We start from the raw sequence: 20,137 nt of genomic DNA, 5'->3' as shown, positions 1-20,137 counted from the left end.
GGCATCTGCAAAGTGCTAGTGAACTCAGTTATGAACTCGGAAACTTTATTTTCGCCCAGTGCATATGCTCGGGTGCGGATGTGGGTGCAGCGCCGAAAAGCGGCGAAGAAAGGAAAGTATACAGACGGAGTGGGGGTGTTGGCGCCCTGCATTGTACTCGTACCTCGGTTGGTATATGTGTGTGTATGCATGTGCTCTCGCACAGCTGTTGGCACTACCCCGGCTATTAATTATGTAGAATTCATTATCGATGATAATAATTGATTTTAATAGTTGTTGAGTAGTGCAGCGACTTGCTGCCACATGAATGGCGGTGCGAAGTGCGTGTAGTGCCGCAGTAGCGATTGGGTTTGAAGTGTGGCGGCAGCGCCGTTGGGTGGGCTAATTAACTGCGGCTTGTTGACACGAATGGCGATAGATTTAATTAAGTCGGCGGCGCCACTGGCAGAACAAAGCAAGCTGATTGAACTTATTGTAGTTTGTTTGTCATTACTGTTATCTGCCAGACAGTCGTGCAAAAGTTTGAATGTGATAAGTTTTGTTGATATGCAAAACTAACAAGTCTCGAACTTCGTGAAATTATTAGAGTTCGGAATAAAACATTTTGAGACATGTAACATTTTTGGAGTGTGAACTCTAAATGGACCGTGTTGCAGAAGCAAGAGTAGACTAAAGTTCGTTAGAAAAGTTGCTTTAGATAATCTATAAGAGCGATTTATGGTTGATTGGAGTTTATAACTAAAGAACACTCAAATTGTTCTTGTAAAGTTCGAGTAGATCCCGAGCTATAAACTTAAATGGGGAAGAACATATGGTAAACTCAGTTCTTCGACTTTAAATATTAAAATAAGCTTATCTAACCTGTAGAAAGTCTGACAAAGGTACTTCCGAAGACGATTCTCCGGCAACTTTATTTTTTGATATGAAAATGAATTTCGTTTAATTAAATTTATCTCTCCAGGGTTGGCGCTGGGTTTGAGACCCGCTACGTAAAAACTGTCCCCACTGAAAAGGAAATAACAGTCTCAGACGATATACCCCCTTTTGTTGACGACCATGGTTTGATGAGTCGATGTTCCGAGTTTTCGAGAGAAAGGCTCTGCGGAAGATTTATGATCCTTTGCGCATTGGCAACGGCGAATATCGCATTCGATGGAACGGTGAGCTATACGAGACATACGATGAATTAAGAGACAGCGGCTCCGCTGGTTAAGTCTTGTCCTCCAAATGGACCAAAATAATCCAGCTCTGAAAGAATTCGACGAAGTACCCGCCGGAGGAAGTAGAGGCAGACCTCCACTCCGTAGCTGCATACACTTGGAATCTCCAATTAAGCTCTGTTCTAGCTAAGACCGAACATAAGCAGTGATAGTATTTTAGCGTATCTCTCATATCTACTTCCCTGCACATTCTACATGGTCTACATAGTTAATAATGTCCATACGGTTCACATGTAATGTTAGTAAGTTATGACCTGTGACTAGACTGACAACCGTCCGACAGTCTTTCCGAAATTATGTTCATAGAAAGCTTGCGTGGTTTCCTTACGCTTCCTTACACATGATCTTGGCGATCCTGCATGCCCTAAGATATTCTGATTCAACCTGATTCGTCAGTGATACCTTTCGGAAATTTCGATTTTAACGACTTGCGTACTTCCTGAACTGTGTCGATAGTCGAGTGGTTGGCACTTTTGGCAATCTCATCAGCTACAAGTATTTCGTTCCCGGAGCGCATTTGTAGCCTGGAACCCAATATACTGAATGCAGCTGCTCTCCGGCAGTCAAGCTATCTAATACCTCTATGCTTCTATGAACAATCTCTGACGGATTGTCATCCTGTCATTTCCTATGTTGTTAGGTGCCTCAGCAGCTTTCTTAACAGCAAAGATTTCTGCCAGAATGACACTGCAATATTTTGTCAGCTTTAGGGGTCACCTGAGATCTAGATCCGCGCAACAGATCCCGGCGTCCACTCCGCAAGCAAATTCATAAAGATTGCAGGACAAATTCTTGTGGTAAACTCTGAGCGGAGACGTAGCGACATTTTCATATTGAGAATAAAAAGACAACGACAGAATAGAGGTTGAGAAAAAAAATATTTGTGAACACCGATGTGGCGTTCAAAGCTAAAATGTTTCTACCTGAAGTGAAGAGTTGGATAAAAGTTAATTTTTTGAAGCATTCTTAAGTGTAAGAAGAAGTCTACTTCTTAAGAGAATATTCAGTAGGAAATGGGATGTGTTTGAAGCCGTCACAGCACACCTACTGAACTTTGGAAAGAACTTTTTTCATGAGCAATCCAGTGCTCAAATCAGCGAGCACGCATATTTTTCTACCCTTAATTCAAGAGAGTTCTGTACGCCCATTATTCTACCCATAATTCAAGAGAGTTCTGTACACTTTACACTCTTGAATGACTTTTTAAGCTAATGCTTAGCACCCCAACAATTCAGCTGTCGGAAACCCTAATGCAAACTCTAGTTGAAAGTAAGGTAGTCTTTACAGTTATGTAATTAATATTGTTCTAAAACTGCAGAAAATGTATCTACTCCATTTCTACATTTTCTTCAGTTTGAGGACAAGACAATGTTCTTGTCAACATTCCGTCTTCATTATTTTTGAGTTCAACTTAAAACTGTAATTAAAATTGAAATCTCTTACTTCACCACTGTTTTTCGTAATAAATGTGATCGATTTTCATTCAATTACCTGTTCTCCATTTTGCATTTATTGTCTCGCACCTTACAATGTGCCTTGAAGTCCTCGAAAAGCTTGAGGCATTTGCGCTCCTGTTGACACACAGACAGTGCGTGATTGCACGTCGGCAATGCATCTATGGGATATGGATCCTTTTCGGCTGCAATTGACAAGCAAATATATTGTAAATTATTTAACTATACAATGTATAATTTTTATTTTTATATACAATATAATTTATATACGTTTAAACTGCATAGCATACAACAACAAATATTTAAAGCAACTTTCGACAGAACTGCTTGACTTTCTCTTCAAAGTGAATTTAAGAGTTAAGCACACAACTCTTTCGGTTATAGGGAAATCTTTTACACATCAACCCAACTCACACATACAAACACTCACACATATATACGTTAGGTGGCCCTTGGCAATTTCATTTTCTTTAAAACAGTATATGTACATACACACATACACTCTCAACTATGAATTTGTTACTGAAGAAGATTGGTATTTTATAGTGAGGCATATGTGTTAGTGCCGTCTGTTGTCGCACACTTACGACGTAGCTGGAGAGCCATTAGGCGGAAATTACTTTGAGGCACTTGAGCTTTCTTGCCACACATATCCTTCTACAACCACAGACATACACCTGCTTGAGCATATACTATATTACATACATATATTGTTGTAGCTGATTTTATATGGAAAACGTAAAATTGCGTAAGGCTGGCAGAGACCAAAATCGAATTAAGCAGAAAAATCGTTATCTTCGTGTGCTGGTACTAGAATTTCGGTGTGAGCATTTGGAGTATTGTCATAGTAGGTTAGTAAGCAGGATTTTTTTTCTACTCGAAAAATTAATTATAGCTTATTAAACTATAAAACGGGAATATACTAAGACGCTTATATAAGCATGTATATATATATGATATTTATTAAGGCTAGCTAATAATAAAAATTTAAAAAAAATTGACTTACGAAATAAATTTCTATATATTTTATAGCAATATTCATTATTGCGAAATTAGAAGTTGTATAGGGACTGTAGAGTCTATAACCATATATGTGTGGTTTATCTACAGATAGCGTCACTTGTTACTATTCCATTGTTCCAATATTCCGGACATGCTTTGAAAAGCTCTGTTCTTATAGGTCTTTTTCAGTACATTCATTTGAAGCGTAAACCAAAATGAATTTGGATCTGAAGCCCAATTGAGTTTTAATATGTCAAAAGTCATCGTATTTTGGTGGAATTTATGATGAACATGCTCTAGCTGAGGAAAATTGCCAAAACTGGTTTGCACCACCTAAAAGTGGTAATTTTGTGTACGAAGTCGAAAACGGCCTGGGTGCCCAGAAAGTTTAAATATGAGGCACTGAAAGAATTGCACGATGAAGATTGTTGGCAAACACAAGAAGTCAAGTGAAGCGAATCACTCAAACAGTCTAAAGCAAAAAAGTTGAATGTCATATGAATTGATGCAAAGAGACGTTGAAAGGATTTTGCATGTCATAAGAGAAGTCGTTTTTGCATCGGATTGTGACTGGTGATGAAAAATGTCTTCTTTACGACTACCCTAAAAGCGTATAAAAGCTCTGTATTTGGTTAAGTTAAAAGGGCTTGGTGTATTATGAGCTTTTATAACCGGGTAAAACCATTAATGCGAGGGCGCTACCAACAACAACTCATTAAATTGAAGCAAGTAGTTGCCGAAAAATGCCCTAATTTTCTATCAGACAAGAAGCAATAATATTCCTTCATGGCAACGTTCAGCATATAGGATTCATGTAGGATGATTGGTTAAAAATTATTAGGAAAACAACAGCTGGGAAGTATTGCCTCATTCGCTTTATAGCCCAGGCTTTGTATCATTCGGTTTACTTAAGAGCTCAGCCGAAATTGGCTTGATTCATTCTTTGTCTTTTGGTCAGCTCTGTTGGGATGGAATACATAAAATATAATATAAACGCAGTATATATTTTTTAAGTTATATTCAGGGCGAGACGGTGGATCGGTAACATTTTTATACCATGAACAGGGTATATTAAGTTTATCACGAAGTTTGTAACACCCAGAAGGAAGCGTCGGAGATCCTATAAAGTATATATATATATAAATGATCAGTATGTTGAGCTGAGTCGATTTAGCCATGTCCGTCTGTCCGTCTGTCTGTCTGTCTGTCTGTCTGTATGTATACGAACTAGTCCCTCAGTTTTTAAGATATCGTTTTGAAATTTGGAAACGTCATTTTTCTTCAAGAAGCTGCTCATTTGTCGGAACGGCCGATATCGGACCACTATAACATATAGCTGCCATACAAACTGAACTGAAGGGTATATTAGCTTCGGTGCAGCCGAAGTTAACGTTTTTTCTTGTTGTTAGGTTCCTTCGGGATATCTGATTGCTCTCTTCTTACCAGGGACAGCTTTAGTTTCATTTAATACATTCAATAGTGTTAAAAATTAAATAAAATATTAATTAAATATTTTGATGAATTAAGATTTTCAATAATTAATATGCTCTCTCTTACTGATTTTGACTTGTTTTTTGAAGTCGGCATGGCATCCATTCAAGCAAAGGATTTAACTTTGACATGACGATTGAAGCCCATTTTCGCTGTATAGCCACTTTTAATTCTTTTACGGCATTAAACCGTCGTCCATATATCGAAATTGAAGTTTTTTTTTGGCTAAATATAACGCTTCACCCCTCTTCGTGCCAAAATTGATACTTATCTACAAAATGTCAAAACCGTGGAGAGTCGATTCGGCGCCGTTCGCAGCAACTCGTACTGAGGATGGAACGACATGGCCCATTTTAGGTCGAGATCTTAAATTGAAATAGTACAAAATACAGTTTGTGCAAGAACTGAAGCCGCTCGACCTTCCCAAGCGACATCACTTTGCTCTTTTGGCTTTTAAAAAGTTCCAAGAAAATCCGAAGTTTTTGAGATAAATTTTGTTCAGCGATGAGGCTCATTTTTGGCTCAATGGATATGTAAACAAACAAAATTGCCGCATTTGGGACAAAGATTAACATGAAGAGATTCTAGAATTGCCATTTCATCCAGAAAACATAACGGTTTGGCGTGGTTTGTGGGCCCGAGGAATCATTGTTCCATATTTAAGACATCAAAAATGATGCCGGTGATGACGTACCGTCAATAACAACCGTTATTGAGTCATGATAACCGACTATTTGATGCCCGTGCTCTCTGCGACATTTGGTTTCAACAAGATGGCGTCACTCTCACACATCGCATCAATCAGTGGATTTATTGGGAGAACACTGCGGTGAGCAGATAATTTCACTTTCTGGAACAGTCGATTGGGCGTCAAGATCGTATGATATCATACCTTTAGACCTTTTCCTGTGAGAATATGTAAAGTTTAAAGTCTGTGCAAACAATCCCATTTCGATTCAGGATTTGGAGCAAAATAGCATGAGTGCCATTCGCCAGTTATTAGTCAAAATGCTCGAACGAGTCATCGGATGGACTTAGTGACTGAGATGCAGCTGCGACCAACATTTGAAAATAATAATTAATTTATTTAAATAAATGACAAAAAATGTTCCTTCGAATGGTATAAAACATTCCCCATTAAATTTGAAGTTTTTGTGATTTTTCTTTAATAAAGTAGGGAACCTCAAAATGGATCATCCACTTTTTATGAACAACTTTTATGACATTCAAAGATTTACAGAAATAGTACCACAATAGGAATATTGGAATTATATAATAAGAGTGCCACTCTTTATACTGCCTTCATGTTTAAATAAAAATATTTCAAAAAAGTGAATATTTTTTGTCTACGACTATATGTGTGTCTGCTTTTATGAACTTTACACAAGTTGCATGTTTGCAATTACGCTTACATGCTGCTGCAACAAACATATGTACCATACATTCTCTGTTCAAACACATACACACAATCACCGTGCGTCACACAACTGTACACTACACTGCAATCCTTTTGTCTACTTTCACATTCCTGCTATCAAGCTTTTGTTTCACCTCCGGCATTTACAACGTTGGTGGCAACCACAATACGCAGTCTTTGTATGAAATGTTGCAGTTGCCACCGTAATCTACCGCCACTATCCTACCATACATGGCTACTAAGCATCTGCCTGTAACTGCGTTACGAGTTGCTGCTGATATGCCATGGAATATATGGAAACTTCGTATGAGTACCGCCTCACTACTCTGCTGACTTTGCTGCAATCGGATGAGACGCTATAAATGAGCGTATTGTCACGTTGCAGGTGCAAGCGGCAAGCACCAAGGCACACACGCAAATATATACAGATATGTAGTTGCAACGAAAGTGATTTGCGTGCACTATATGCTCAACAACCTTTGTTTCAGTGCTTGCACTCACACCTTGGCAAGCGCCGGTAAGTATGCAACAGAAATGGAGCACTTCAGGCTAATAAAAAATACGGATAAGTTACTTAAGGTGCACTTTACTCAATTTCCTTGTCTTCTGCAGCGCTCATTTATCGTATGTGCCAGTGTATCTGTGTGTGTGTGTTGTGAGCTTCTGTCTGGAGTGCGTATAAAGCGGCGCTGGCAATCTGCCTCGTTCACTGATGCGTCGAGTTGGCGCGTTGCCGAGAGTCTCGCCGCAAAGTGGCGGCGCGGAATTCTCATGTGTTTCCACTTTATAAATTACAATTTGTTGCTGCGTAATTCACCGCATGATTGAAGTGCGCTGCTTCACTTTGTAATAACAATAAATCTTCTCAACTTCTGCAGATACGAGATACGAGTGTAGAAATGTCGTCTTAAGCCGCTGTGTTGTTGTTGTACTGCCTCATTTACTGCCCCGCTGCCGCTATTCACTCATTCATTGCCTTTGTGGTTGTTGCTTTTATTGTTGTACTTTACTGTTAGGAGCTGGCAACATAGAGTTTCTAGGGAAATTTATTGTGTTTTGCTCGGCTGCTCTAGTGCATCGAGGCTCAGCGTGCGTCTAAGCGATGGCATCTCTGCGCAGCCAAAAGCGCCTTTGCATATGTGTGTGTGTGTGTGACTTTAAGCGTGCGCATTTGTAGGAGTGTAATGAGGCGTCGAATTAATTGCGTATAAGTATCTTAGCTAATCGGGTATTTAATAAAAGGAGAGCAAAGTTTGCTTAGAAAAGAGGCAAGGCAGATTTTTGAGAAGTGATTGTGCTTTACTAGGCCTACAAGTATTTACTGCTGTTAGTGATTTGAGAAAGATATAGTATATTTGCTTGTAGAGAGTACGCTTCTTACTGTTTTAGACTCTGTTGCAATAGATTTCAATACTCTATTTATCCATCTCAAATTGACTGTGTGAGGCAGTGAAAAACCATAGAAAAAATTATGGCCATGTTAGACACCCTGAGAATTAATTAGCCTCGTTTTTGATTGTACAACCGTTAGGTGAAAAAAATATTACATTCTGTAGCAACATGTTGCAAGAGTATAAAAATATTTGTAAGAAGTTAGACTCACCTTTCTTGAGCACGAAACCACATGGATGATCGAAGAGAAAATCACGAAAATGATTACAATCCGGATCCATGCCGGGTTCTTTGCAAAGGCAGGTTGGACGAAAGAACTGAAAGGCTTGCAGTGTCCTTAAGGCGGCTTGACATTTCGTCACAGTAACTGTACTGCATGACACTGCAAAGGAAAATAGGAATAAAAGTAGTAAAAGTATGTTTATATAATTTTGTATTTATTTCTAAAATAGATACATTTTAAGTATAAGAATAATTTATATTTAATTTAAAAAAAAATCCGGAAGGATATAATTATAATTTATAACTTTATGTTGAAATGTAAAAAACCTTAACTTGATAAAAACTTACAATTGTAAGCAATTACATTGAGAAAACAATAATTATAAATAATAAGAACAATATATCTCTATTTTTTTCATTTAAAAATGTGCGCCAAAAAGTATGCCAAGTTCGAAAATACTTCACCAAAGGTTGCCTACATTTCGGCGTGGAAGTGAAAAATTGTTTTTTCGAATGTCGAGCCATACAAACTTGAGTTTAAAATAGGTCACAATAGAAACCTTCTTGTAATAACTAATCTAATTTCTAAAAAAAAATCTATATTTGTGGATAATCCAGTTTTTGAATTTTAGGTTAATTTTATAATTCTTTCGGTTCATATTTAATATGAAAATTATATACTGCTATGTAACAAAAACAACGGTAATAGAAGTTTTAAAGTGCTGTAAAAACTCGAAATTCTTTACATGACCTTCATTATATTACACATATGACACACAAGATATTCTCAGCTCAGGCCGCAAGCACCACAAATGATGAAATATTGTGAAAAACAGATTGTCCTGACCAACCGACCACTATTATTAGAATAAATGGCATTTTGTCTGCTGGCTACTACACTTTCGTATGTGTATACATAAGTATGCAAACGAGTGTGTGTTTGTAGATACTATTAAAAGCACAAAAAGAATACATCCAAAGCAATTGCCCTTGAGAACTCCATTTCTGAGTGTCATTGCTAAGCTGCTACAATAAACCTTTATTTATGCTTATTCGATTGTGATAATACACTCAACTCATAATCCCAAATATATATATAAGAACATATGTAAGTACGAACATATAATTCATATGAAGATCCCATAATAGTCACATAATAACTGTAAATAAAGAAAATAATAGCAGACACACAAGTATTTATGATTCTCGTCCTTAGTATATCAATAAAAGACATTTGAGATTATATAAAGCTGTTGTAGTTGTTTGAGTCCGTGCTGAAAAAATATTGCTTTCATAATAAATATCTACTAGCGTAACTGTATTAAGGCGTCAATAGGGTAATCTTTCCTGTTTTTTTGCCATTTTTTTTCATAGAAATTTTTATTCTACAATAGAACTTTTTTCACATAACATGAGGTATGTCGTGGAGTGTATAAAAAAGATGTTTCGGAATTTTTAATGATATCTGTCGGAGAAATGGCTGGAGGAGTGAGATGGGTTTTTTCACTGGCGGACACGATTTCTCACGTTTGGATCATCTGAAGCACAAAAACCCAATTTATTCTTCAAAAGTACGTTAATGGTTATCGTCCCTACTAGAATCATGAAAAAATGTTGATAAATAAAATAACGTTTTTTTTAAATTTTCCCCACTTTTTAACATAAATTTTGTTATTACATTGTCAATAAATTATAAAAAATATAGGGACGATAGACAGGCGTTTTGTGAACATTAAAAAAAAATTAAGCAACTCGGTTGAATAGTTCGACCGGAAACATGTCCGCCAGTTTAAAAAAGTGTTTTATGAGAAAAACGCGTCCAAAGTTTGAGGTGTTCGCTCCGAGCGCTCCGAACGTCGAGCGGTATTATAATTTTTGGGCCTTTTTCGAAACCTTCCAATGGTAAACATTAATTCTAAGGGCATAAGGGAACAGAAAATGCAAACAAAAAAAAATTACTTTTGATAAAAGATTACCCTACTGACCCCTTAACTGTAAAAATATAATTTTGTCCTAACTTGCTTGATATTTATTAAAATTGATTGAAAGGTAAATGCTCCTGCTGGGGCAGAATGCTTCTGTTGACAGGATGAAATATGAGTGTTTGTTTTTATTTTTACTTCAGCAATAAGTGAACATTTTCACCTATATGCGATTTCACCTCACATGTGAGTTATGAGTGAGCATAAATGTCAATGACAGACTTCTAAAAATCCGCTAGGTCATTACGAACATCACTAGCTAAGTCGAGTTCATGCTATTTTAGGTTTCAGTACGCTTCGCTCAAAATATAATGAATTCTGTGCCGATTTTTTATGTCCTTGAATGAATTTTGCACTTACGGAATGACTTTAATATTGCATCGATCGTGTTAAAATTCCGACCGTAAATAGCCCTAAGACCTTATGTACGATATTGGACAGCCTGTTCTCCTTCACTCCTCATACGATCGTGATTATTGTCAAAGTACAGAGCCGCAATAGAACCCTCAAGTCGCTAGCCAGTGGCACATGGCCCATGAAAGAAACGTTGTTGGCAACATAAAGGCAATCGGCCGAACGGTCTTTAACTATGCGGCAGTAATATGGTCACCTGGAGGCACTGAAACGCAGATGAGGAAGCTTCAGACTTGCCAGAACACTGCACTTCAGACTATAATGGGTTGCCACTTAATGCCTCCTATCGAATATCAACTTAGAGAGGCCAGTATGTTCCCAATTAAGAAACATAATCAACTCCTCTTTTGATAGTTTCGGAACCACCTCCAAGGAGCATCAAGAGGTTCCTTTCTTAGTTATGTCAACGACATAAGACAATACGCCGACCAGACTAACTTCAGACATGTACTGACCGACATTCACAGTGGAGCCATAAGCACCTTCACCGACTCCCTCTCAGTGAATGGCGTACTTGGAGTCTAACCACCACCCACTGCAGACGACGAGTTCGAATTGTATCGAGTATAAGGAGTGACTGGTTCTGGATACTATATTAAAGTTAAGCTCCTACTTATTCAGAATCGGACCCGATATACCAAATATATGTCCAGCATATAACGAGTCCCCACTAGATTCTAACCACCTCTTTGCATGCCCGGCTAACCCTAAACGACAGTCCTCTCTATGGTCCGACCCCCTCAAAACAGCATGTTGGATGGCCTTGATGGCAACTAATGTGAACCTTACCACCCTAACGGGGCTAGATAACCGTTACAACAATTACAACCTCGATTGGATTTACCAAACCATCGATAAAAACTGTTACTTGATGGAGCTTCATCACAAAAACTGAATTAAGTTCGTCGATGAACTATTTATGAGTTGTGAGTCGCCAGTTTGCAATAATAGGGCTGCCGAATCCCAAATGTATAAATGCCAACCCATGTACATATAAATGCCTTGGGAGCTATGTTTATTTAGCTGTGTCCCTCTGTATATACGCAGCAAACTATTTGAAGGAAATTGTTTTTTTTTTGTCGGAACCGTCGATATTGGACCACTATGGGATACAACTGGCATGCAAACTGATCAGTCAACTTGCGTACTTGTATGTAAACATTTTTATATGGAAAGACATTTCCATGAAAATTTGAAAACATTGTTGTTCAATACAATTCCCAAATAAATTGTTTACATTAAAAAACTATTACATATAGCTGCTATATATGTAGATTGACAGAGTCACGTGGATGCGAGTTTGTTTTTCCAAAGCATTGCAAAGACTTAAAGATTCAGCACTTTATAACAGATTCCCGGAAATTATAATTTAAACTCCCCTATAAAAATATTAAAATCATGAAGGATTTGGTGATTGAAAATCGTCAGAGAAGTGTTAGAGAGACGGCAAGTGAGTTCGAGATTTATCGCTAGTCCGTTCGAATGATTTTGGTGGATATTTTGGTTATGAAACGTGTTATTTCTCGACACGTTCTGATAAAACTGTATTTTTTTCAAAAGAATACCGTATACAGATCTCTTTGGACGAGCCGAAAATAAAAAAAAACACGCCAAAGTCGCTCTAAAATCAAGGTGATGCTCATTACTTTTTGCGATACTCGTGGTTTGGTGCATCATGAATTTGTTCCGGAGGGACGAAGGTCAAGAAGGAGTTGTATTCGCCATATTGAGACGTTTCCGTTGAAAACGGCCGAATTTTTGAAAGAACAATTCATGAATTTCACACGATGATAATGCATCGCTTTCAGCCACGATTGTGATCGAATTTAACGCTAAAAACGCAATGAATACTCGTACAATCGATCAACCAACGTGGCTCCGTGTGAATTTTTCTTGCTTCCTAAACTGAAATTGCTGCTCCTTGGAACCCGTTTTCAGTAAAACAAAGCTCGCTGAAGGAGATGAAGGGCATCCCAAAAATTGCTTATGAAAAGTGTTTCGAGGACTGAAGAAATCGTTGGCATAAGTGTATTAAATCTGGTGGAGATTACTTTTAAGGCGAAAAAATAAATATTGATGAATAAAATAATATTTTTGTTTTGTAAGAACGCATGTTATTCCTCAGAATACTAAAAAAATTCCGGTAAAACTTAGAATTAAACAAACTTTTTATGCTTCCATTAACGCAAAAAAAATTTTGACCGGTAGTCTGTTTTAACCGGTCAAAATTTTTATATTTATTTATTTATATAACTATGCGAGGCACGTTGGCAAGACTCATTTTAATGCAACCACTTAAGTTGCCACTTTGGTTGTATTCCATAGCATAAAAAGTGCTTTTGTACAAATTGTTATTGTTTCAAATTTTGCTTTGTTTGCATTCGCAATTTATTTAATTGCATTACGGTTTGGAAAGCCAAACAGAGGCAATTAATTCACTTTCGTAAAAGGCAACACATTCACTAAAGCAATCTCTCCCTCCACACACACATACACAAACAAACATATATATACTTATATATGTATGTCGTGTACAAGATTGCCTTGCATACTGCCAAAACAAAAATCCTTCGTTTACTTGCAGCCTTCAGTGGCATGCACACTCGCGCGCATTCGATTCAGAAGCTTATAGGCGAAATTTACTTAAAATTCTCAACGTATTTCCAACTCGAATCCCATTGACTTATTTGTCCGAGTTCTTTAGCGGCACAACAAAGTGCGGAGCTCGGAGTGGCATTGCCAGCAAACCGTGCAGTCCAACGCGCAAAAAAGTATGCAACAGTGAGCGCAAGAGCACTTACTTATGCACTCATTTCCTCTAGGCGGCCGCTGCATAATTTCGGACGCACAAAGGCCACGCTTCGAAACCGAAACTGCAAGGGATTTAATCATTTGGTCGTTGTGACGTGGTTTCCTTATTTCCTCAGCGACTTAAATGTTGTTGCTGCTGTTGTTGAGTTTGGCGCGCCACCTTTTGTGCGATCGTCTTATAGACTTCGTATACGCGTATGTGCGAGTATTTCGTTATTTCGTTTCGAGTGTGTTTGAGGGTATATTTAAGACGCTTAACGGTGTCAACAACAGCAATGTAGCAGCGCATGATAAAGTAGCTGGCGGTGGTGGCGAATACGAAAATTGCAATTATCATAAATAAGGACTGTCACGACCGCGACGACGTTGATGGCGTTTTTGTTGTATTCCTTTGTGTTGGACACGTTGAAAATCGATGCAAATGAATTGGTGTTTATGTGGCGGCGAACGCGCAAATATGCAATAATAACAAGTGGGTCATTTCAGGTCAAAGGTAAAGGTTATTGATTCATAGCATAAAGTTTCTGGTGTGACCAAGACTGTACAGGGGCATTTACTACAGTGGCCATATAGAGGAACGCAAGAGAAGGACGATGTGACCAAAGATGACTTCTATGAGCGCTTGGAGCGCACCTATGAGAGCCGCCCCGGCTCCCACGTCACTGTTGACAGTCATAAGTCGTAGATAATTTCGTGTATCTTGGAACCAGTATTAACACCAACAACAACGTCAGCCTCGAAATCTAACGCAGAGTAACTCTTGCCAATATGTATGTATGTGTTTGTAAACAATTGGCTCAAACAGTGTGTTTACCTGGAGTAACCCATTTGCATTGAATTTCTGCACATCAGCTGCAGACAGCCAGAGCATTGTCTTACAATTGTTGGGATTAAAATGATTAATTTCAGTGAAAGCATTCAATACGAGCGCAATGAAAGAGCCAAGCCGAGTTGCTTGGTGCATGAAGAAATATAGATTGCTGGCTATTTTATAGCAAGCTCGGCTATTTCCGATTAATTATACGACATTTGCAATACAGTTTTGTGCATAAATATACCAGGGTTCACATGGATGAATTTACTTGTTTACGGATTTTTGCCGATAATATGAAAATTCAGCCAACATCGTGTTATAACGCTCCCTATTGATAGTTAAGCCATTTTCTGCTTCATTTCGAAAAAAATAACGCCGGATGATGTCGCCATGCCGCACCAAAACGATAATTTTGGGCGGAAACAATTGCGTAACCACTCGAGGGCTTTACCTATCTCTCTATCGATTATTTTATTTGTTGATGAAGCCATTAAACTAGAAACGGACCTCATCTGAGAAGACCGTGTTTTGCGCGCAGAGTTTTTACAGTAGCCAAAGGAGAACGTCATTATCGCTCAATACGAACCTCTAAAGCTTGCAGAGACTCTGGTTTATTGCAAAAGGCCAGTGACTTCAAATAACCCCACAAGAAGTAGTCTAATAGTATTAAATCACAACTTCTTCGAAGTAATCCAATTCACAATTTCTTGAAATAATCGAGTTTCCGAAGTTTTCTCGCACTAATTCGGTTCTTGCACGTGCTGTGTGGCAGGTAGCCCCTTCTGGTTGAAACCAAATGTTCTCTAGATCAACTCCCACCAATTGCGGTCATAAAAAGTTGGATACCATCGTGCTGTACCATTCTCTCTGTACGTTCCCTCCATTGACAGTGTCCCTATTTCGAAAGCAGTATGGACCGATCATTCCACCAGACCATCAAACAACACCAAACTGTCAATTTAGGTGAATATAATGTTTGTGCATGAAAAATTTGTGGATTTTCTTTTCATCGGAATCGACAGTTCTGTTTATTTCCGCATCACTGAGATGAAAGTGAGCCTCATCGAAGAAGTTGCTTGCTTAAAATAATAGTTACCCTTTTCAAGTTGGTTCAAGGCAAAATCAACAAATTCTCGACGTTTGGTCCAATGACTTCAGTTCTTGAGAGAGAACAAATTTATTTGGATGTAAGCTCATATTCTGTTTCAAATTCGCCAGGTTGTGGTTTGAGACAGTCCCAATGCTTAAGAACGTCTTGGAATCGACAAATTTCGGTCTTCAGCAACACTTGCCTGAACAGCAACAATATTTGCAGTACTTCGAGCGGTTATTTGCCTTATTGGCAATTGAACGAATATGTGAAATGTATATGTACGCTTGAAATTTTCAACAATTCCACGAATTGCGAGCACGATGCACAATTAATACAACGATAAAGTCACAAAAGTGCACGAAAATTTGCAATTGCAGAACGATTATTTTGATAATAAAATTGAATAATTTGTAAGCGTGGTTCTTGAATCCGAGTTAACACTAACTTCTAATTATTTTATTCGGAAAAAAGAATTCGAAGTGAAATCTAAGTGAAATTGCTACTGCAAATTTATCAGATGCTGCCACTGAAGCATATGCCAACACACACTGCTACTTATATAAACATAACTGTATATGTCTCCTAAGTACACAGAAATCAATTTACACCATCAATAAAGTAACGGTATACACATTATTCACTTCTAATAACTGTATCGGTATTCTACGAATCAATTTGCTGATTAAATTTTTAACTACAAATTTTATATGTCAGCCACATTTAAGTAAGTTACCTTGCTCTTTCTTTGCTTGATTATGCACCAGCAGGCAACAACAAGTATTCGCTTGTACTCTCGTGCTGAGTGGCTATGAAACAGGTCAACAATAAGCTGGCCAATACATGCAACGTGTTCAATAAAATTTTACACTTTTATGAAAACAAGCAAACACACGCACACTCACACACAAGCTAGCGAACAGATTCAGCGCAAGGATGATACACTTCATAAGGACCCAGCAACGGAATTTCAATATTGATAGTAAAATTTTATTTTATTTTATTTTTCTACTTCATTACAAGTGCCCATCCACAAACACAAGCGGCTATGCAAACGTCAAGGTTGATAAGTACAAGTGGGTGAGAGGGAGAAAGAGTGGCAGTGTGTGGTTCGCCCTGTGCGCCTTTGTATATGCAAGAATAACGTAATATTGCAAGCTGCAAGTGTTGCTTTCAAGTTTCCAAGGGTATTGTATTCACACACGCGTATATAGAACATGCGGACTTTAAAGGGAGGGTACACTTGTGCATACTTTTACAACTACATATATAGTATGTACATATTAATGTAGATATTACAACTTATTTGTATATGCATACAATAATAGACTGTGTAGGGAAGAATTTTACTAAGATCATCAAGTTTTTATTGATTACAAAATTTTAGCTTATTATGCACTCAATTAATAAATAATATAGAATAGGGTTGCAAATAATATATTAAAAAATTAATATTTGAATGCATTTTTTATTTAATTTTTTAATACCGAAAATCTTAATTAGAAAAAAAAATTTGAAATTTACATTAAAAAATCAAATTCTAATTTCTGATCCAAAGTTTGCGAATAAAAAAATTCGCAAATGCGCTTAAAGTTGTTTTTATACTTAAAGTTAAGAGCTTTAAGGGGTTATATACAGTTATAAGACCGAAAAAAGCGAGTTTTCCAGATTTTTTTCTGAGAAGCTTTTTATCCAAAAACTTATGCACATATTATGGTATCTTTCGACCGTATTTTAAGACTTAGTAATAGTGAAAGTAATTATTTGGAAAGGAACTACAGCTGATCTCCGTAAGCTCCTGCTCAAAACGACATGTTTCTGCGACTACTATATTCAATGAACTGAATCCTCTGAACTAAAAAAAACAAACAGATTTCGTTAAAGTAATGTTAAATCTAGTAAAGCAAATCGAAGGGATAAACAAAATAAATTTTTTTGGCGAATTGGGGATTTCTAAAACAAAAAAAGTTGTATTTTTTTGAGAGCTTTAAGGGAAAATTTCAAGGAATTGATTATAAAAAAACTATTTATAGATTAAAACATATATTCTGAATTAGTAGAAGTATTATGTAAACATATATATTTAAAACCTATCGCAAACAGTTAAGGTTTGAGACTAATCTGTTTAACGGCTAAACCGACTTTGAAAACACGATTTTGAGGAAAACGCATTTAAAGTTTGGAATGCACTCCAAAGCACTCGGAAACGCCTTTTCAAATTTGAGTATAACTTCGAAAATATTCACCGGAACGATATAAAATTTTCTATGTGTATTCTTATATATTTAACCGAAGTTTCGGACTTCTTTAAAGGTAGAGATTTATGAATATACACATACTATTTCAAGTTGATTAGAAAACTGCGCAACTCAAAAAAATCGAATTTTGCTCAAAACTGTTATTATTTCAGTCCTTCGTACAAAAAATTCTTATAAAATTAGCAGAAAAAGATCAAATTGGAATTGTAGTTGTCAAATCATTAAAAAATTGAGGTATGCAAGGGCTTCGCCAACTAATAGCTATTCACATATATTCTATCAATATAAGTACATATGTATGTATTAACCTATACCAATACCTTTGCATACGAAAGTAAACATGTATGTATGTAGGTGCAGCAATTGGATTAATAATAACGGTAGAGTTGTACACCACATAAAAAATAATCTCTTTGTTAGTGTAAATTGAAGCAACAAAATTAATATTAGAATCACCAGCATGGTGTTTACATAACTGACTCTCAAGAAAGCCAATGTCACATACTAACATGCACAAGTATGCACGCATACACTGCAGAGTTGCATGCTCACTTACAGCACAGTTTAATGACAATGAGTCAGTCCAGTTGGACGCAATGTTGTATGCATACAATAAAATTTGCTTCGGTATGCCACTTTACGGGGCTAAACACATTAACCGTTGCGTATATACTGCTGTGCAAACATAAATGTGCTCCAAGCCAACTGCGCAACAGTTGAAAGTTCAAGTTGCTAGTTTGTTAATGGAATACAAAAGTTAAGCTAGGAAATGAAAAGCAAAAAATATACACCGAGTTGTAGATAAAATTCATATTAAACATTTTTAAGTTTTGAGAAGCGAAGGATGTTATAAATATATCTTTAGGTTACCTTAACTGCTGTCTATAAATTTAGCACACAGGTGGAAAGAGCTGTGCCTAAGAATATATTCAATTGGAAAAATGCTGCACGAATTTATTATTTTTGTTTATGTATTTATGTGTATCTGTACATAAGCAAACAAGTGCTAAGTAGAATAGATTATACCTTTGGGGATAACCTCAAACATTTGTGCTGGATTAACTGCAGCTTTCTTAGCACAATTTCCATGATAGCGCAGACATTGGCCTTATGATTTGCTATTTTTGCAGAATCTATATTATTATTTGCTTGTAGGTACTGCTCTGTCTTTTTCATGAGTATCAGATACTAAGGTTTGAGTACATAACCTCTTAATTGAAGGGTCAATTATTTCAGTTGGGCATATACATACATATATTATTGATTTGCTGCATACAGACTAACACGCACTAATCGATTATTCACATCATCGCGACCTTTTCATTAACCTTCGCACATTAATTGAAACACCGCTCATTAACCACTTGAATTCCACCATTTAGTCTAGCCAGCAATTTAATTTTTGGAATATTTTGAGACATCCAGTAATTAGCAAGAAAATTTGTAGACAACAAATTATTTGAGAACCCTTATCAATTTTGATTAACAAATTTGCTTTTACACAGCGGAATGCATAATGGAATATTTTAAAATTTTGACTGATGACCTTAAAATGGAATGTTAAAATATGTAAATTGGAATAAAATAAATTTTGATTTGATTAGATTTTGATTTGAATGTTTTTCTTGTACATACCTGGTATTGGCCCACATACACGGGGTATTATTTCTAAGATAGCCGAACAAGACGGGTCTTCGAAACATAACTGGCGCGCCAAAATACAATTAAGTATAGCAGAGGCCACTTTTATGTTAGAACCTGCAATTAGAAGGGAACAGAAATTTAATAAAATTGTGTAAAACAATAGAGTTTGTAAGAATTTATTTAAATATGTAACATGATATGTAATAACCAATGCGCAGATAATATTCTTCTAGCGTTCATATCCAGATAACGTAACTATTATTTTCCAAGATTATCGTTCACGCATTTATACATATGTATATGTATATGTGTATTTAATAATCACTCTATATAAAATAAAATGCGCAAGACATAATACACCTTAACGCATCTCTTCGGCTTAATAGTTCAGGGGGACAAAGAAACAAATATTTTAAAGAACGGGAAGGATGTGAAATGTCAAAGTCATGGCAAAATAAGAAGAAGATCAGCATTCACAATAATTTCACAAACCTCAAACCAGAACGTATATCATGTATAGAGAACGTTTATCATAAAGAAGGTTCACGAATTAGATATCGTAACTTTTCGCAGGGGTACTCGGCAGAGCTGAGAGGGTTTCACCACAGACAAATTATAAGCGAGTTTCACCAGAGTTTGACACCAGGGGACAAGAAAATAGCAGAATTGTTCATTTTCAGTGTTAAATGATAAAAATAATGCTAATTTCGATGTAAAGAAATATACACCCACAGATTCGTTTATTTTTTATGTGCAACCGACTCTGCATATAATTTAAAGAAAAGTATATAATATAATAATCAACGTTTTCTGTCATTTATAATCATATAAATAACAGAGGACGTTCGCTGCTAAAACTCAACTCAAATGAGTATAACCTAAGCGTTTCAAAATAGAAACCAACCAAATTGTTTTCTCTTAAAATA

General features: G+C 36.7%; 1 protein-coding gene across 1 annotated transcript in view; it reads right to left on the bottom strand.

Annotated features, from left to right (window-relative positions):
* The window catches only part of LOC120776499, a 159,686-nt gene that overhangs the window by 66,800 nt on the left and 72,749 nt on the right, over positions 1-20,137 (bottom strand). The window contains exons 2-4 of the mRNA XM_040107186.1: positions 19,203-19,325; positions 8,188-8,358; positions 2,712-2,859 (exon numbers count right to left, since the gene is read on the bottom strand). Of these exons, the coding sequence (XP_039963120.1) occupies positions 2,712-2,859; positions 8,188-8,358; positions 19,203-19,325 (442 nt within the window). The remainder of the gene's footprint in view (positions 1-2,711; positions 2,860-8,187; positions 8,359-19,202; positions 19,326-20,137) is intronic.

The sequence above is a fragment of the Bactrocera tryoni genome, chromosome 1 (genome assembly GCF_016617805.1).
Source record: "Bactrocera tryoni isolate S06 chromosome 1, CSIRO_BtryS06_freeze2, whole genome shotgun sequence".
Classification (NCBI taxonomy): Eukaryota; Metazoa; Arthropoda; class Insecta; order Diptera; family Tephritidae; genus Bactrocera; species Bactrocera tryoni.
This window is presented reverse-complemented; position numbering and strand designations above follow the sequence as displayed.